The sequence below is a fragment of the Bos indicus x Bos taurus genome, chromosome X (genome assembly GCF_003369695.1).
Source record: "Bos indicus x Bos taurus breed Angus x Brahman F1 hybrid chromosome X, Bos_hybrid_MaternalHap_v2.0, whole genome shotgun sequence".
Classification (NCBI taxonomy): Eukaryota; Metazoa; Chordata; class Mammalia; order Artiodactyla; family Bovidae; genus Bos; species Bos indicus x Bos taurus.
The window spans coordinates 50,703,332-50,724,354 of record NC_040105.1 but is presented as its reverse complement, the minus strand read 5'-3'; the positions used below and the strand labels follow the sequence as shown (position 1 = coordinate 50,724,354).

At 43.6% G+C, this 21,023-nt stretch overlaps 1 protein-coding gene across 1 annotated transcript in view; it reads left to right on the top strand.

Moving 5' to 3' along the window:
• Nucleotides 1-8,594: 8,594 nt before the first annotated feature.
• The window catches only part of TRO (trophinin), a 66,669-nt gene continuing 54,240 nt past the window's right edge, over nt 8,595-21,023 (top strand). Inside the window, 2 exon segments of the mRNA XM_027535386.1 lie at nt 8,595-8,678; nt 14,485-14,601. Coding sequence (XP_027391187.1) covers nt 8,595-8,678; nt 14,485-14,601 — 201 coding nt within the window.

The following is a 21,023-nucleotide window of genomic DNA, read 5'->3' as shown; positions in this document are numbered from 1 at the left end:
CATGGGACCCTCAGGCAGAGATCCACCTTTGCCCTGTTTTGGAGAGTATTTCCCTGGACCTTCCTTTCCAGGAAGCTCTCAGCGTCTAATCCCCACATTCAGTTCAGTTCAGTTCAGATACTCAGTCGTGTCCGACTCTGCGACCCCATGACTTGCAGCATGCCAGGCCTCCCTGTCAATCACCAACTCCTGGAGTTTACTCAAACTCATGTCCATTGAGTCAGTGATGCCATCCAGCCATCTCATCCTCTGTCGTCCCTTTTTCCTCCTGCCCCCAACCCCTCCCAGAATCAGAGTCTTTTCCAATGAGTCAACTCTTCACATGAGGTGGCCAAAGTATTGGAGTTTCAGCTGCAGCATCAGTCCCTCCAATGAACACCCAGGACTGATCTCCTTTAGGATGAACTGGTTGGATCTCCTTGCAGTCCAAGGGACTCTCAAGAGTCTTCTCCAACACCACAGTTCAAAAGTATCAATTCTTCGGCACTCAGCTTTCTTCACAGTCCAACTCTCACATCCATACATGACCACTGGAAAAACCATAGCCTTGACTAGACAGATCTTTGTTGGCAAAGTAATGTCTCTGCTTCTGAATATGCTATCTAGGTTGGTCATAACTTTCCTTCCAAGGAGTAAGCGTCTTTTAATTTCATGGCTGCAGTCACCATCTGCAGTGATTTTGGAGCCAAGAAAAACAAAGTTTGACACTGTTTCCACTATTTCCCCATCTATTTCCACTATTTCCCCATCTATTTCCCATGAAGTGATGGGACCAGAGGCCATGATCTTCGTTTTCTGAATGTTGAGCTTTAAGCCAACTTTTTCACTCTCCTCTTTCACTTTCATCAAGAGGCTGTTTAGTTCCTCTTCACTTTCTGCCATAAGGGTGGTGTCATCTGCATATCTGAGGTTATGGATATTTCTCCTGGCAATCTTGATTCCAGCTTGTGCTTCTTCCAGCCCAGCATTTCTCATGATGTACTCTGCATATAAGTTAAATAAGCAGGGTGACAATATACCAGACCCCTAATCTGGGACAGAGTCTTACAGACAATGAAACTCTAGTAATAGCTGCCTTTCCCCTCTTAAGACTAAAAGCAGTAGAGAAACAAGGCTTATTTCTTAGGGAACAGGATCTAAAAAAGAAAAAGCTGCACCAGGAGCAAGGAAGTTCCTTGCCTGTTGTCATGAATCGAGACCTGCTTTTGCTGTGGAGGTGTTGAGCTGTTCTTCACTGGAAGCATTGATTCCATAGGCCATGGTTGCCTCAGGGGTTGGATAGTACCTGGGAGAAGTAGGCAAGGTCAGAAGCAGCTTAGACCTAGGAAGGATTCTATAGCGAGTGGGTACCATGTCCAGGGCACCCTCAGATTCCCAGGTCATGTCCATCTGAAAATGGGGGGTAATGTGAGGGGGTGATGGTGAGGGGTGGCAAAGGACTTGGAGACTGTGATTCTAATAAAAAGTTTAAAGTGCTTGATAAGAGATAAGAGTGAATCATAGTCATGAAGAACTCTGACCTTCCCACTTACCTTCCCTCTACAGACCACTGGGTTTGCAGGGCTCCCCACCTCTTCTTTCCTACAAGGCTTAGACTTTGGAAAAGGATGGGTTTTTTCTCACTACCTCAGGTTTAAGGATGGAAGGCATGTGAGGTAGGGAGGAAGAGATCAAATCTGGTTCAAGGCAAATGGGGAATGGCCAGAACTGAAAAGAGGGAGTGCTAGGGGAAATGGGGACAGACTATGGCTCATGTTTTTGTCACCTTTATTAGCTTGGAGGCCACTACTGTAATAAATGAACTCCCACAGTATTATCATTAAATTCCAAATAATTCTAGAATATATCATGTATTAATATCTCCCGTTTGCCTAGGAGTGGGAAGAGCTCCAAAAGCAATTTCTCCATCTATTTTTTTATTATCACCCCCAAGCTTTTTTAGACATTTTTGTCCCAATTGCTACCCCCCATAAAATTTGAATAACACAAATATTCTGTGCACCTATTTAATGTATAATGTATATTTGTACTTTATATAGAAAAAGGTTTTTACTCAATATAGGGTTTATAATGACTAAAATATTTAAAGTTTAACAATTTAAGATACTATAAGCAACTTTATAACTATTTGCTGATCAGCTTTAAATGTAACACTTACATTGTAATGTATCAAATTACATATGTAAATCAGCAATTTATATAGCTATGTGATAATAGCAGTATAACCAATATTTTAAAATACTATTCAAAACATTTTTCAGCAGCAGTAAAACATGAAATTTTAAATTAATTTCTTAAAAATGATTTTTAGTGTAATTAAATTTCAAGTATTGCATGATAAAAGAAAATTTTTAACTAGCTGCTGGGTATCCATTCAGGTATCATCAACATTCTTACAATAAGTGCTCTTCAGTGCTTGACTGAAAGATCAGTTGAATAACTTTTGTAGAATTAAATAAAAGCTATTTTTAATTCTCAAAGCCCAGACAACACTCTGAGACACTGAGGAAGTCTTCCAATCATAGCCATCTATTTGCCATGGTTTTATAGTGCTGATTTTGCATATATTTTGTGTGTCTTCCTCATTGTTGCTCTTGTGAAACTCAAGAAAACCCAATAACAGAAATTAAATATTAAAGAGTAAGATTCTTCAAGTAAGGTTGAGCTTTAGGGGGACACAAACTATGATGAAAGATTTTGGGGAATTTTTGTCCTCCACAAGGACCAATTTTCACTCCCTTGTGGTTGATTACCCACAACACCATCTGCCCTTTCCCCCTGCATTAATACAAGACCTACGTAACATTTCACCTGAATTGAATAAACAAGATAGAATGAGTGCTGAGTTGGGGCGGGGGGAGAGGGGGAGGAGTGGGAGAGAGGGAAAGGAAAGAAAGGAGGGAGGAAAAGAACAAGAAATAACTACTAGAGACAAACCATTTGTGAAAACAAAGTGAGGGGGACAACATTTTTATTTCTCCAAACTTACACTTTCAAAAATGCCTTAGTCCAACATAATTCTATTAATTCATGTATAATTGCCATTCACCCATTTTCCAAACACAGATCAACCCAAACCTTTTCACCTACTATCTCCAGCCTCAAGTCCACGAATTTTGGGTGATACCCTTTTGTCTACCTACCTTGCAACCTATTCTAGATATGTTGCAGGCTTTGAACTAGGTTGTACGTTGAACTACCATGTCCTGTGTGTGTATGGCTATTGTATCATTTGGATAATCTTTGGATTATCACTGAGTATGATGTGGATGAAGGTGCCAAAGGAATTTCCTGGGACTCATATATAAGGTACATTAAGCCCTCTCCAGTGGGTCCAGCAATCCTGAGCATGCTTTGTAGAATTAACTTGTATGAGACCCTAGAGGTTGCCTCCACAATGACTGTGTGAAATCTGAGCTCTTGGAAGTCCTGTATTGGCTTGCAATAATCTGCATTTACCTTTTGCCACTGGACATGGTAGTGCTAGGGTCATGCAGTGAATCTCCTGGGTTCTAGATATGCTCTTCCCTACCCAACTGTGAGGCAGACAGACTCCCTATTTCCCCATGGTAGTTGGGATCACTCATCTCAGTCACATAGTGAACTGACCCCCTCCCCCACTCCTTTCTTGCCTATTGGTTCAATGTCATGCTGCTAAGTCACTTCAGTCATGTCCGACTCTGTGCGACCCCATAGATGGCAGCCCACCAGGCTCCCCCGTCCCTGGGATTCTCCAGGCAAGAACACTGGAGTGGGTTGCCATTTCCTTCTCCAGTGCATGAAAGTGAAAAGTGAAAGTGAAGTCGCTCAGTCGTGTCTGACTCTGTGCGACCCCATGGACTGCCACCCACCAGGCTCCTCCGTCCGTGGGATCCTCCAGGCAAGAGTACTGGAGTGGGGTGCCTTGAGGAACTCCAAATGGCCAGGTAGAAGTCTCAACTTCCTGTGAATCGAAATTGTTTAACTAAGTGAAGTGATGAGAAGTGTCATTCCCTCTTCCATTCTTTAGTTTCTAGACCTATGTATTCTGTTTATGGGAGAAAGAGCATCATATATTGGTTATTGATTCACAGAATATGCTGAATTCTGCAGAATGGCCTTCAGACTTCACAAAATGTTGTTTCCTGTCACTAGATTGAAATGTTTCGTAGGCCATCCCACTCTTCTGCAAAGGCAGTTGCTTATGGGTGATGGTGTATGTGATAAGAACAGGTAAAGCCCTTGTTGTTAGACCATTTATCTTACCTCTTTCACTGTGAAATGTGTTTCATGACCAGAAGAAATATTGTATAGGATAATTCAAAGATGTACAAAGTGTATAAAGTAATTAGAAAATCCAAGGATGATGGTTCTGGTAAAAGCACCAGGGGAGGCAAATCCATTCCAGAATATGTGGTTATTTCCATAAAGACAAATTGATGCCCAGTCCCTGATGGAAAAGGTCCATTGTAATCCCTCTGTTATCCAAGGACTTGTTGGTCTCCTAGGAAATGGTGACATATTGGGGTTTCTACTGTTGAGAAATTGGGCACTCAACAGTGTTGGTAGCCAAGTCAAACTATGAGAAGGTAAATCCATGTCAAACCCCTGAGTACCATCCATCCCTTCTACAATGGTAATTTTGTTCATTGGCTCATCTAACAAGCACTAGGATGTCTAGAGAAAGAGGTTGACGGATGTCCACAGGCTGGGTCATCATGCTCCCATCATGCTCATGCAACACAAATATTCTCACACTCAGCCCATTCCAAAAGATCCATTCACTTACTCCTCATATACATGTAGGCAAAGCAATTAGACTGTGCCTTATAAGCACTCTCCACGTATTTTGCTGCCTCCTTGTTATTGCTACCAGTTCTCCAGTATTGTTCTTTCCCAGCGTCTGACCATCTGACAAGACTGTTAATTGGCATTGATCAGAGACCCGGGTAGGACACTGTCTGAATTAAGAGATCAACCAGATGCACTGCTCTAAGTTATGTCTCCTCCCTCCCTTACCTCCCATCAGGGTCACATTTCAGTAGGGCTGTTAACTTTCAGTTAGTTCCTGCTTATCAGACAGTATCATCTGCAAATCATGCTCCTGGGTTTTTTCTTCTTCAGTAAACTGATTATTGGGACTAACCACAAGGACCTAGGAGTGAGCTGAGGGAGAGGAAGCAATGTGATGGGAGTAGCCGTGAGTTTGTGCCCTCTCTAACTCGCTTTTGCTTTCAGGACCTGCTCCAGAGTGACTTTGAATATAACAGTGCTCTTTGGTGGTGGAGTGCTGTTGTCTGTCCAATGTTAGGGGCTGGTAGATCAGACGGCACCAAGCCTAGGATGGGCAGCTCAGTTTGCATGGTCATTTGGGGTCCCATGGTTATTTGTTCAAGCTCTACCAGGGCCGGTGATTTAACTTTATGAACTCAATCATCAGGTGCCAGGAGCTGTTTCTCAAAAGGAAGGTAATTATTTGACAAAAAGCATGGCTTATGCTCCAAAACTGTAGAGATTTGTGCTTTAATTCTCTGCTTGGGGCTTGTCACAGGCCTCATACAGCATCCCAATCTGTCACAGACACTCACTCAACTCACTCAGACATTGACTTGTTCATTCAACAAACATCTACTGGTAACTACAGTGTTCACGGCCCATGCTGGGTACTGGGGTGGCATGTTCTCAAGACACAGCCCGTCCAGTGAGGGAAACAGTGACAGGAGCAAAAGGAACCACTTAGGTTTGTGGGAGTGCAGATGAGCAACTGAATCACTCTTCTTCTGCAGATAGGCATGTTTTTAATCACAGATGATGCGTGAGGAACATCTGCACAAATGTACAGACACAGGCACACATTTTTATGTACAAATATAGGCATTGTGTCCACACATTCTAATTATGGATTATGAATCAGCAGTCAGTGTGCTCTGGTAGAAGGAGTCCTGATTGGGAGACAAGTGACGGGATTTAATCTACCCTGGCTCCCTCACACATTCCCTATGTGGCCTGGGGCATGTCCTGGGCCCATCCTGGCTTCATATCTCCTGCCTATAACATGAGAACAGCATTAAGTCACCCAGCCTGGGCTCTGTGAGTGTCACGTTAGATAGTGGATGGGGAGCACCCAGAGTACTTTGTGCCCCAGGAGACTTACATCTTCACTAATTTCTCTTCAGTTTACCCACTAAGTGAGCCATCTGTTTTTTAATAGCATTCTGATTGATGAAGAGAGTAAATGTGAGAGACAATGGGAATGGGTGAATGTGTGAGTAAAGAGTAGATGAATGTAATGTAATGAATGATTCAGTAATTAAGTGTGAATGAGGGAATCACTGAATGAATTATCAGTAACCTTTTCCTATATATTCTGCTAAGAGATGCAGAGGCCACACTTGCTTTCTTCTGGAATTACGACTCAGAATGGGAGGCAATGGGATGACAGTGTGAAGGACAGGCTGCCCCAGAGGATATCTCAGGCCCTATAGGCCAGAGAAACACTGAGGCTGCCAGCCTTGCTTCAAACTTCATCTCGAGGCATTTGAAGGCCACACTGGCTACCGCAGAATCGTTATATGAGCTGTCCAAATATGGATTCCTGGGCCTCACCCTACTGGAGTCTGCATGAGTAGGTTGTGGAGGGGCCCAGGAATCTATCTTTATAACCCATTTGCAAGTGAGCTTGATGTCCAATCATATTGGAGAACCAGTGATCTGGGCTAGAGGCCTCCTCTGAGGGACGAGTGGGACAGACACAGAGAAATCACCCATGTTATGTGGCCACTCTCACTAAACTGTTTATCTGCGAAGGTCCTACCTAATTTGACCCTGCTCACCCAGAGAGACAGTGTGGAATGTGGAGGGGGGAAGACACAGACACAGACCTGGGTTTAAATCCCAGCTTTGACCTTCTGTGAAGGTGAGGCAGCAGGCAAATCACCCACTGGCTCTCCTTCACTTTTCCCATCTGCACAATGAGCATGCACAATCTTCGGCCCAGGACCACTGTGAGAATTTGAGAAAATTCCTCCCCACAAATCACTGGTACCCAGGAATGAAGACCTGATGATAATTGTAATCCTTAGCATTATCAAGAGATAATTATCAGAGAAGGCAATGGCACCCCACCCCAGTACTCTTGCCTGGAAAATCCCATAGATGGAGGAGCCTGGTGGGCTGCAGTCCATGGGGTCGCTAAGAGTTGGACATGACTGAGCGACTTCACTTTCACTTTTCACTTTCATGCATTGGAGAAGGAAATGGCAACCCACTCCAGTGTTCTTGCCTGGAGAATCCCAGGGACAGGGGAGCCTGGTGGGCTGCTGTCTATGGGGTTGCACAGAGTCAGACACGACTGAAGTGACTTAGCAGCAGCAGCATTATCAAGCACTTACTAAGATCCAAGTATGGTTCCAAATGATTTACATAAATGATCTCACTGAATTTGCACTAACTTTATCTATGAAAGAGGAGCTATTATCCTTCCCATGCTACAGATGAGGAGTCTGAGGTGTAGAGAGTGTGAATAACTTGTCCAGGGGCCCACAGGCAGCAACTGAGTCTTTGGAGCCTGCACTCTTAAACCCTAAGCCATAAATGGCAGCTCCCTCCTCCCCCCCCCCCCCATTCTCCTTAAGGGTTAAAACAGAGGGGAGAGCCAATCCTGTTGAGATCAAACAGAACAAAGACCTCTGAAAGGAAGGAAGCCAAGGGAATGTATGTAAGCAGGCACCTCAGAGAGTATGGGGGCTCAGTTTGCCCCTAAGCTTCCTGACAGCTGTAGCAGGAAAGGGGGTGGGGAGCAGAATTCCCTAGTTTCCATGTTCTGGGGTGGGGGGGTGGGAAAGGAGGCACAGAGGCATATCTAAATGGACATTTGTCTTGGACTGAAATTCCAGAGGAGTTGATCTTGTGGCCAGCTCAGCAAACATCCGGGACCAGAAATTCATCTGTGATTTCATGAGGCGCTAAAAGGCTTATTCACACACGTGATTCTGTGAGAGTCAAAAGGCAGAGGGGGAAAAAACATGAAATTCTATCTAGAAGAGAACCTTGCTAGACTGTAAGTTCCCACAGCAGTAAGGGGTGTTGGGGGAGACTGAGGCCCTGTCTGTGTATCGGTTTCTCTCTGCAACGCACAACACAGGGTCTCTCCAGGAGGAGATCCAGGCTCATGAGGACATGACACTCCTCCAGAGCCTGGGCTCCAGGATGGATGGCAAATGAGCCAGGATGAAGTTGTGAGTGATAGCCAGACTGCCAGAGCCTGGAAGCTGAGTGGAGGCTGGGTCTGTCAGGCTGGGCATGCTTGGAAGAGGCAGAGTAGGGGCAGCTGATTGTAGGTTTGGGAGAAGCATGTGGTATTTGGCAGGTGGGGTGGGGCATTGCAGGCAATGGAGCAGCAGGTGGTGCAGAGCTCACTTCTCATCCTCCCCAGATATTGCCCCTTTTGATGTCCCTTTACTTGGCTTTCTGCCTGGTGGACTCTTCTTACCACCACCCATGCAGGTGAGGCTGACTTGCCCCCATCCACTATGATTGAGAGGGGAGAGACCTGTGTCCGAATTACCTTCTGTCCATCACTGCAAGACCAGTCTGCCTTCCCCAGCTCAGGGATCATGGCCAACTTTGTGGTCCAGAATGATGTAGCATTCGAGGACATAGTAGGAGACGTGCACGTGATAGGGCCAGCAGAATGGAAAGTGGGCTCAGGAGTCAGACAGTCCAGGGAAACAAGGCGCTGGCCTCCACGAGGTACTTGTTTGTTTCTCCCTGGGGATCAGTGAGGACTGGTGCACGCAGACAAGATGGTGTGTAGCAACACATGACTTCACAGCGGGGAGGCACGTGTACCCCAGAGGCTTAGAGACCTGGAACTTGAATTCAATAAATGGAACTGAACTCCAGGTAAACACGCTCCTAAGTGAAGCAAGCCATAGCCCACTCCTAACCAGTCCTTTTAGGAAGGGAAATATCGGCCAGTGATTAGACTCTCACACTTTCTGCAGCTCTGATACTCTCATGTTCTCTTGGGCTTTCTGGATGTCTCTACATTTTAAAAAGCCTTTTAGCCTCACTTGAGCCATTTGCCTAAACTGGGAGCCCTTAAATTCTGAGCTCACACACTCACAAAGAACATGCCAAGGTCCCGTCCTCTTCCAGAGGAGTAGAGGCTGATCCGGGACGCTTGTCTTGACAACAATTGTGTGGCAGCCTGAGATGTCTGGTCCCAGCCTGCTTGTTCCACAGCACCTCTCACTGCCTCCAGCACACAAACCATCCTCCAGCTGCCCCCACACCATGACACATCACACACCGTTGTCCCAAAGCACCCGAACCTACCAAACATCTGTGCCTGAGTATGTGCTCCAACTATCTGCCACCTTGGGAATGTCTTCTTCCTTTCCCCACTGGTGCGTGTCCTCCTTATCCTGAAGACTGTGCTTCAGTGCCGCAAGCTGACTGTGGCTCAGATTATGAACTCCTTATTGCCAAATTCAGACATAAATTGAAAAAAGTAGGGAACATCACTAGACCATTCAGGTATGACTTAAATCAAATCCCTTACATACAGTGGAAGTGACAAACAGATTTGAGGGACTAGATCTGATAGACAGAGTGCCTGAAGAACTATGAACAGAGGTTCATGACATTTTATAGGAGGCAGTGATCAAGGCTATCCCCAAGGAAAAGAAATGCAAAAAAGGCAAAATGGTTGTCTGAGGAAACCTTGCAAATAGCTGAGAAAAGAAGAGAAGCTAAAGGCAGAGGAAAAAAGGAAAGATATACCTATCTGAATGCAGAGTTTCAAAGATGAGCAAGGAGATATAAGAAAGCCTTCCTCAGTGATCAATGCAAAGAAATAGAGGAATCAATGGAATGGGAAAGACTAGAGGTCTCTTCAAGAAAATTAGAGAAACCAAGGGAACATTTCATGCAAAAATGGGCTCAATAAAGGACAGAAATGTTATGGACCTAACAGAAGCAGATGATATTAAGAAGAGAATGCAGAGAACTGTACAAAAAAGATCATCATGACCCAGATAATCATGATGGTATGACCACTCACCTAGAGCCAGACATCCTGGAATGTGAAGTCAAGTGGGCCTTAGGAAGCATCACTATGAACAAAGCTAATGGAGGTGATGGAATTGCAATTGAGCTATTTCAAATCCTGAAAGATGATGCTGTGAAAGTGCTGCACTCAATATGCCAGCAAATTTGGAAACAGCAACAGTGGCCACAGGACTGGCAAAGGTCAGTTTTCATTCCATTCCCAAAGAAAGGCAATGCCAAAGAATGCTCAAACTACCGCACAATTGCACTCATCTCACACGGTAGCAATGTAATGCTCAAAATTCTCCAAGCGAGGCTTCAACAGCATGTGAACCGAGAACTTCCAAATGTTCAAGCTGGAAAAGTGTTCAACCTTCCACATGTAAAGCTGCCTTTAGGAAAGGCAGAGGAACCAGAGATCAAATTGCCAACACCCCCTGGATTATAGAAAATGCAAGAGACCTCCAGAAAAATATCTACTTCTGCTTTATTGAGTACTCCAAAACCTTTGGCTGTGTGGATCACAACAAACTGTGGAAAATCCTTAAAGAGATGGGAATACCAGACCGCCTTAGCTGCCTCCTGAGAAATCTGCATGCAGGTCAAGAAGCAAGAGTTAGAACTAGACATGGAACAACGGACTGGTTCCAAATCGGGAAAGGAGTATGCCAAGGCTGTACATTGTCACCCTGTTTATCTATCTTATATACAGACTACATCATGTGAAATGCCAGGCTGGATGAAGCACAGGCTGGAATCAAGATTGCCAGGAGAAATATCAATAACCTCAGATACACAGATGACACCACCCTTATGGCAGAAAGTGAAGAGGAACTAAAGAGCCTCTTGATGAAAGTGAAGGGGAGTGAAAAAGCTGGCTTAAAACTCAACATTCAAAAAACTAAGATCATGGAATCCAGTCCCATTATTTCATGGCAAATAGATGGGGAAACAATGGAAACCCTGACAGACTTTATTTTCTTTGGCTCCAAAATCACTGCAGATGGTGACTGCAGCCATGAAATTAAAAGATGCTTGCTCCTTGAAGAAAAGCTATCACCAACCTAAATGGCATATTAAAAAAGGAGAGGTATGAATTGTGAATAATTTATACCTATGGGTTTCTGAAGCCATTTCTTTAAAAATAAAAATAAATAAAAAGCAGAGGTATTACTTTGCCAAAAAATGTCTGTCTAGTCAAAGCTATGGTTTTTCCAGTAGTCGTGTATGGATGTAAGAGTTGGACCATAAAGAAAGCTGAGCACTGAAGAACTGATGTTTTGAACTGTGGTGTTGGAGAAGACTCTCGAGAGTCCCTTCGACTGCAAGGACATCAAATCGGTCAATCATAAAGGAAATCAGTCCTGAATAATATTGGTGCTGAAGCTCCAATACTTTGGCCACCTGATGTGAAGCACTGACTCATTGGAAAATACCCTGATGCTGGGAAAGATTGAAGATGGCAGGAGAAGGGGACGACAGAGGACGAGATGGTTGAATGGCATCACTGACTTGACAGACATGAGTTGAGCAAGCTCTAGGAGTTGGTGTTGGAGAGGTAAGCCTGGCATATTGCAGTCCATGGGGTCGCAAAGAGTCGGACATGACTGAGCGGCTGAATTGAACTGATACTCCCATCCAGGGTGTGCTCTGATTCCTGCATCCCCAAAACAAGAACCCTTCAATCCACCTACCTACCATTTTGCTTGAGTATGCCTGCCTTTCAAAGCCCAACCCGCTCACTCCATGAACACCTAATCCGTTATGCCCACTACTGCCTGTGTTGGGAACCCTGAAGTGAATCACACACTGATCTTATTTACTGTCTCCAGGTGAAACAGAGACATGCAAGAATGACACAAGATGAGAAGTGCTTTGTCAATGACAGCTTAAGTATGATGGAAGCCATTGTGAGGGCTGAGGAGGTCAGAGAGTGCTCCCTGGAGGAAGTAAAGACATACTGTGGTCTTAAAGAATTCAAAGACATGTGCCAGGTTGGGAAGGACGCTCTCAGAGGCAAAGGCGATCTAGTAAACTGAGGGTTGCATGATACAAAGAATGGAGGTTGGAAAAATCCACGGGTGTGAAGGGAACTACAAGAGGATTGGAGCTCCTGAAGCGTTGATTTGAGGCTCATGGTATGTTCAGAGGTGAGCCTGAAGGCCATGAGTGCTGCAGGGGCTTGATAAGGAATATAAAATTTATGTTGAGAGGTTTGAGCCATCCAAGGGAATGGGTCCAGTGGTGAGTGGGTATGAATTTGTGGAGGGGGAACGAGTGAAGAGCATTGGACTGGAGAAGGACTTGTGGGGTCAGCAATGGAGATCCATGGGTTGCATCCAAGAGAGCTAGGGAGGTGACCCAAGCAGAACGTCTAGAGCCAGAAGAGCAGATCTAGGATGGCAGTTGCTAAAGCAGAGCTTCCCAGTCTAGCAGCTATTGACCTCCACAACCCTTGGGATATCCAGCCCCACCAACTGACATTGGGCTGTTCAGGGTTCTAAATGCCCACCACTTCCCCCATTGTGCTACACAAATGTAATCATTTTCTTTGCATGCCACGACTGACAAATATTAGGCAACACTGCTTATGGAACACGGGGAGAACATGGAGCTGAAGAAAGAGACTGAACCCTATGGGCCTGAGAGCCTGTAGGAGAATAAGGAGCTTTCGTCATCTCTGAATCCCAGGGGACAAGATTCTTCTAAGGACCAGAAGTGATTGTCAATTGTGAAAACATCAGGCAGGTGCAGTCTGAGGAGAACTGAAGTACATCCAGTGAGTTTTCAAACCAACTAGTCATTGCTGCCTTTGGTGAGAGAAGGATCAGTGGTGAGGGTGGGAGCTAGGCTCCAGTAGGCAGCGGAGTAAACTGGAGGTGAGAAGACCGTTACAGCTGTGAGTTCGTTACCTCGGCATGCTACTGGGAAGAAAGGAGCTGGTTTGAAGTTTGTGTGGGATTGGGATGAATGGAGGTTGTCTTAGTGGATGGAAAAGACAGCAACATTTTTAAATTCTAAAGAAGACCCGGTCGGGTGCATGGGTGGGGTTGGAGAGTAGGAGTCTGGCTGGTGGAAGAGGTCCTGGAGGCTGGGCATGCATGGGGTCAGGGAAGGATTGTTTTGTCTTTCAGTAGAGGGATGAGGCATATAGGCATGTGGACCTTGTGCAAGAGTGGAGTGGGCAGTCCAAGGGACATGGCCTGGTACCCTTACTGTTCTCCTGTGGAGGGAAGGGAGATGGTTCCTGAGAACAGCGTGGCATGATAGCTGAAGGGAGTGTGAGAGGTAATGCCGCTGGTTTATAAGATGTGAGGTGTGGCACCACCAGTGAACCTGGGTGCATGGAGAGGTAGGGATGTGATTTTCCCAGAAGCTCTCACCTACACACGTATGGGAAGAACATGGAAAGAGAGCTGGACTCTGCCTCTTGCTTGGGCAGTTGCAGGATGTTTGACTCAGGCTTTGGGGGACTGCTGTAGTGTGCAAGGGAAAAGTGCCTACAACACCTAAACTTGTGCTTGTGAATTAATTAAAAGGCTGGCATGGAGGAGAAGAGCAAGATGTCCTCCCACCTTCCTTCCTTCTCTCCACTCCCAGCTCCCTCCCTCCAAGAGGGGAGGAGATAGTGTGTCCAGCTTTGTGATCAGAGAATGCCTGAATGTCTGAGAGGAGAATAAGCTGGTTATCCTGGGGTAGAGCCTGCTGCAGGCTTCTGGGCAGCACAGACCCTCTGCAAGCCTATACTTGCTTAGGCTGAGCTGCACTGGTCCTGGGGGCCCTCCCAATTTCCCTCTCCTTTTCCCTCAGCTGTCCCAGGCCCCAGGCTCTGCAGAAAGAGAGATGGAGTGGGGGATGGGGGTCAGCAGCCAATCACATACCTGATAGCCCAAGGCATCTGCACCTGGTCTAACCAATCCCTTCTGAACAAACTGCTCACTCAGACTCCGCTCCCTCCTCCCCTCCCTGTTCTGCCCAGCAACAGCAGAAAGCAGGCTGAAGGAGGAGAGGGAGGCCCTGCAAACTCCCAGCCCCTGGCAGCAATGGAGCTGGGCCTCAGACTCACTCTATAGAGAGAGGCTGAAACAGTACTTACATTTCCTGGAACCCAGGCAAATCGTCCCTAGGGGCCCTCAAGACTGTGCAAGCCCAGCTCTCACAGACAGGAACTCACATATTACAGACATCCTGATCCTTGGAGCCTTTGGCCTCAAGCCAGTCTCATTCTCTCCACACTCAGGGGCAGGCCCTGGGCTGGCAGTCTGACCAGCAGAGATACATAGTTCTGGTGGAGGAGACGGACATTGAGCAAGCAGTCCCACAAATGCCTATTTAATGGCAACAGTGGTAAGGCCTAGGAAGGAAAAGAGTAGAGTTTTATGTAGCAAAATAAGAGAGGACTTGATTTAGATGCTTCACAGTTTTTGTTGATTTCACTTCTGTTTTCCTCAGATTTACAACGGCTATTTTATTTATGACTTTGCACCCAGAGGCCTTCCACCTGTTGGTAAAAATGTGGGGTTTGTTTTTGACATGAGTGGCTCCATGTGTGGTACCAGGATGAAGCAGGTAACAGGGGCCCTGGGGGTCTTTTGATTTAGAAAGCTCAGAAAGCAGAGTGCTGGAACAGTGGTTCCCTGAGACCGGACTCCCTGCCATCCCATCACCCTTTGACCTTATAGGCCTAGGCGTACCTTAGTGTCTTGGTTCCTTGTCAATCAGAACCCCCATAGACATGGAGCCACAGAACCCTAGGAATACTGAAACATAGGACCACACGGCCTGAGCCCATCGATAGCCTCCACCACAAGCCTCCAGGTCTCATAAGGGCTCAGAGTTAAAGAGCCTTTGAGCTAGAGCACTCTGGCATCATAAAGACTGAGTCAAACATATTAAAACTTTGATCATTTTAGACTCTGAACTGTCAAGGGACCACAGCTTTGTTTTCTTGTTTTTTGACTACATAGCCAAAAGAGTACTGTGCCCTGGGCTTATAATTCTTAGGAGCCATAGAGTCCTGGCTCCATCTAGGCTTCAATCTTGTTCCCCTTACTAGAGCACCATTGAAACAGAACCTTGGAGGCATAAACCAAAAAGATTCTGATTTTAGAGCCTGAATCCATAGACTTCTGGAAACAGATTTTCAAACCATCAGACTGTGAAGGTCCAGAGTATAAGGTCCTGATCTTAGGGCAGTATCACCTTTGTTACTTAAAGAAGCATACTTTGGAAGTAAGGTATAGAATTCAAGATCCCCTGAATTTTAGCATCATGGGTACCTGGGTGCCCATGACTTCACAAAGTCTTTGGAAATTAAACTCTTTAAGGGTAAGATTTTTTTGTGTTATAAGCTCCAAGTCTTTAACACTAGTTATCCTAGGCCAGAGTGGTTTTTCACCCCCTGAACCATAGTATCTTTTGACTAAACCTGAGGTCTACATGTCCAGTCTACAGTCAAATGTATTTAATGATTACTTCATTTCAGATATGGTATTTTTTCATTTTAAAAATCAGCATTAGTGAGTTTAAAAGAGATTATTGGAAAGTATCTTAATTGAGACAAAGACATCCCCAAAAATGAAAATAATAGAGAGTTAGAAACATGTGTCAGAAAGCCAAATGATAAAATCAATTATATTTTTGTTTATTTTTATTGAAATATAGTTGATTTATAGTATTGTGCCAATCTCTGCTGTACAGCAAAGTGACTCAGTTATACATGTATATACATTCTTTGAATATTCTTTTCCATTATGGTTTATCATATAATATTGAATATAGTTCCCTGTGCTATACCCTAGGATCTTATTGTTTATCCATTCTATATATAATAGTTTATACCTATTAATCCCACACTCCTAGTCCTTCCCTTCCCCATCCCTTCCTGCTTTGCAACCACAAGTCTGTTCTCTATGTCTGTGAGTCTGTCTTTGTTTTGTAGATAGGTTCATTTGTGTCATAATTTAGATTCCACATATAAATGATAATGATGAAATAAATTAATCTATAGCTTAGAGAATACCAGTTAGGGAAAGCATAAAGAAAACTAGAATTAGGTACACCATGGGCAAGCTGTTGAAAACAATGGAAGTGAAGAAATAAGCAGGATCACTGAAAGTGAATTATTATATCAGGAAATAATAATACATCTTAGAAATGAACTTGGAAAAATATCTATGGAAAGTCACATGCAATGCAATGACTTTTTAAAAGGAATTATATATTAAAAAAATAACAAGCTATGTTCTATACCCAGTCAAAATGTTCTTCAAAAATTAAGATAAGGGACTTCCCTTGTGGTCCAGTGGTTAAGAATCTGCCTTCCAGTGCAGGGGATGTGGGTTCAATCCCTAGTTGGGGAAAGATCCCACATGCCTCAGGACAGCTAAGCAAGAGCACTACTGAGCCTGTGTGCTCTAGAGCCCATGTGTCAGAACTAGAGAAGCCCACTCACCACAACAGAAGATCCCACATACCTCAACTAAGACTCAGTGCAGCCAAATAAACATAATTATTTTTTTTAATGAAGGTAAAATTATGACTTTTTTAATACATATTGACAGAATTTTTTGTAAGCAAACTCAAGCTACAAGAAGAATTAGAGGATGTTCTTTAAGTTAAAGTAAAATTAACCTAGATAGATAGACAAACAGACTTTTAGAATGGTTGAAGTTCTCTTGGAAAAAATATACATGAGTAAATATAAAAGAATACTGTTTCCCCATCCTGTGGAGGATTCATGTTGATATATGGCAAAACCAATACAATATTGTAAAGTAATTAGCCTCCATTTAAAATAAATAAATTTATATTAAAAAATAAAAAAATAAAATAAAATGGGAAAAAAAGAATACTGTTTTTACAACAATATTATTGCTTACTATAGGATTTATAGTAGGTACAATTAAAATATTTAAAAATTTAAGTGCATGAAGGAAATGGAGTTAGATGGTGTTATTCTTTGATTCTTTAAGAAGTGATTAAGTTTCTAAGTTAAGGTAGACTATAATAAAGCAAGAATGCATATTGTAATATTCAGGGTAAAGACAAAAGCAACAATACAACAATATATAACTAAAAATCTAATAAAGGAGATAAAATGGAACAGTAAAATATTATTAATAACAAATCCAAAAGAAGTCAGAGAAGGAGAATTAAAGATACAAAGAACAGATGGGACAAATCAAAAAGTAGTATTAAGATATTAAGTTTATGGGAGGAGAAATGATATTGAAGGAACTTGAGCTCACTTCCTTTTACAAGAACACCAAAATCACAACTAACTGCTGAAAAACAAATTTAAAAAAGGACCAGAACCTACCAAGAAAGATATTCTATATCCAGAGACATAAAGAAGAAACCTGACCAGTTGGCAGGAGGGATGCACTTGTGATATACTCAAATCCAATACCCCTGAGTGGTCAAATCACAAACTAGAAAATAATTATTAATATATTGAAGAAGCAAGAGTTTTAAGACCCATGTCAGTTTCCCCAGCCTGGGTGTCTGGTATCAGGAGGAGGAGCCCCCAGAGTATTTGGCTTTGAGGATCAGTGGGGCTTTATTGCTGGAGCTCCACCAAACTGGGAAAGACAGACTCCACTCTTGCAGGGCACACTCAAGCTCTTGTGTTCAACAAGACCCAGGGCAAATTAAGTGACTTCATAAGAGCCTGGGCCACATCTACCTGCTGGTCTTAGAGAATCTCCTGGGGAAGTAGGGGTGGCTGTTTTTCTCCCTGGGGTCATAAAAGTTGGTGTCAGAAATACTGGCACTTTCACTACAGCAAACATTATCTTCAATGGTGAAAAATTTCCCCTAAAGTCAGGAGCAAGACAAGGGTGCCCACTCTCACCACTACTATTCTACATAGTTTTGGAAGTTTTGGCCACAGCAATCAGAGAAGAAAAAGAAATAAAAGGAATCCAGATTGGAAAAGAAGAAGTAAAACTCTCACTGTTTGCAGATGACATGATCCTCTACATAGAAAACCCTAAAGACTCCACCAGAAAATTACTAGAGCTCATCAATGAATATAGTAAAGTTGCTGGATATAAAATTAACACACAGAAATCCCTTGCATTCCTATACACTAACAATGAGAAACCAGAGAAATTAAGGAAGCAATTCCATTCATCATTGCAATGAAAATAATAAAATATTTAGGAATATATCTACCTAAAGAAACTAAAGACCTATATATAGAAAACTATAAAACACTGATGAAAGAAATCAAAGAGGACACTAATAGATGAAGAAATATACCATGTTCATGGATTGGAAGAATCAATATAGTGAAAATGAGTATACTACCCAAAGCAATCTATAGATTCAATGCAATCTTTATCAAGCTACCAACGGAATTTTTTTCAGAGAACTAGAACAAAGAATTTCACAGTTTGTATGGAAATACAAAAAACCTCAAATAGCCAAAGCAATCTTGAGAAAGAAGAATGGAACTGGAGGAATCAACCTGCCTGATTTCAGGCTCTACTACAAAGCTACAGTCATCAAAACAGTATGGTACTGGCACAAAGACAGAAATATAGATCAATGGAGCAAAATAGAAAGACCAGAGATAAATCCACGCACCTATGGACAACTTATCTTCGACAAAGGAGGCAAGAATATGCAATGGAGAAAAGACAATCTCTTTAACAAGTGGTGCTGGGAAAACTGGTCAACAGCTCTGGGGAGCTTGTCTCTGGGAGGCGAGGCCGAGGTGGTATCCGGGTGGGACTGGGGTGAAGCCAGGGTGGGGGCGGAGCCTGCGTGTCTTGGGCCCCCTGCCCACCGCTCACCACCCCCAAGCCCCCCGCCCCACCCAGGAGGCGAGCTGTGCATGCCCGGGGGCCTGCCTTTAAAGCACATCCCAGGACTGGGCAGGTGGCAGGCCCTGGGGTGGACCCTGGCTCCTGGCGCCATCCCTGCTGGGCTCAACCACCAAGGTGGAGCCTGTAAAAGAATGAAACTAGAACACTTTCTAACACCATACACAAAAATAAACTCAAAATGGATTAATGATCTAAACGTAAGGCCAGAAACTATGAAACTCCTAGAAGAAAATATAGGCAAAACACTCTCTGACATAAATCACAGCAGGATCCTCTATGACCCACCTCCCAGAATATTGGAAATAAAAGCAAAAACACACAAATGGGACCTAATTAAACTTAAAAGCTTTTGCACAATGAATGAAACTATAAGCAAGGTGAAAAGACAGCTTCAGAATGGGAGAAATTAATAGCAAATGAAGCAACTGACAAAGAATTAACTTCAAAAATATACAAGCAACTCCTGCAGCTCAATTCCAGAAAAATAAACGACTCAGTCAAAAAATGGGCCAAAGAATTAAACAGACATTTTTCCAAAGAAGACATACAGATGGCTAACAAACACATGAAAAGATGCTCAACATCACTCATTATCAGAGAAATGCAAATCAAAACCACAATGAGGTACCATTTCATGCCAGTCAAAATGGCTGCAATCCAAAAGTCTACAACCAATAGATGCTGGAGAGACTGTGGAGAAAAGGGAACCCTCTTACACTGTTGGTGGGAATGCAAACTAATATAGCCACTATGGAGAACAGTGTTGAGATTCCTCTAAAAACTGGAAATAGAACTGCCATATAACCCAGCAATCCCACTCCTGGGCATACACACCGAGGAAACCAGAATTGAAAGAGACATGTGTACCCCGATGTTCATCGCAGCACTATGTATAATAGCCAGGACATGGAAGCAACCTAGATGTCCATCGGCAGACGAATGGATAAGAAAGCTGTGGTACATATATGCAATGCAATATTACTCAGCCATTAAAAAGAATACATTTGAAACAGTTCTAATGAGGTGGATGCAACTGGAGCCTATTATACAGAGTGAAGTATGTCAGAAAGAAAAACTCCAATACAGTATATTAACGTATATATATGGAATTTAGAAAGATGGTAATGATGACCCTATATGTGAGACAGCAAAAGAGACACAGGTGTAAAGAACAGACTTTTGGACTCTGTGGGAAAAGGCAAGGGTGGGATGATTTGAGAGAACAGAATTGAAACATGTATATTATCATATGTGAAACTGATCACCAGTTCAGCTTCAATGCAGGGTGCTCAGGGCTGGTGCACTGGGATGACCCAGAGGGATGGGATGGGGAGGGAGGTGGGATGGGGGTTTAGGATGGGGAACACATGTATACCCTTGGCTGATTCATGTCAGTGTATGACAAAACCACTGCAATATTCTAAAGTAATTAGCCTCCAATTAAAGTAAATAAATTTATATAAAAAATATTGGGGTTTTCATTTACTTGAGCCCTTGGAGGCAGACATCTTGCTTGTGTAATTAGCCCCTAGGCCTTGTTGTTGTTTTTCAGTCACTCAGTCATGTCCAACCTCTTTGTGACCCCATGGACTGCAGCACACCAGGCTTCCCTGTCCTTCACCATCTCCTGGAGCTTGCTCAAACTCATGTGCATTGAGTTGGTGATGCCATCCAACCATCTCGTCTTCTGTCATCCCCTTCTGTCTTCAATCTTTCCCAACATCAGGGTCTTTTCTAATGAGTTGGCTCTTCCCATCAGGTGGCCAAAATATTGGAGTTTCAGCTTCAGCATCAGTCCTTTCAATGAATATTCAAGACTGATTTACTTTAGGGTTAACTGGTTTGATCTCCTTGCAGTCCAAGGGATTCTCAAGAGTCTTCTCCAACACCACAGTTCAAAAGCATCAATTCTTCGGCACTCAGTTTTCTTCACAGTCCAACTCTCACATCCATACATGACCACTGGAAAAACCATAGCCTTGACTAGATGGACCTTTGTTGGCAAAGTAATGTCTCTACTTTTCAATATGCTATCTAGGTTGGTCATAACTTTTCCTCCAAGGAGTAAGCGTCTTTTAATTTTGTGGCTGCAGTCACCATCTGCAGTGATTTTGGAGCCCAAGAAAATAAAGTCTGTGACTGTTTGCATTGTTTTCT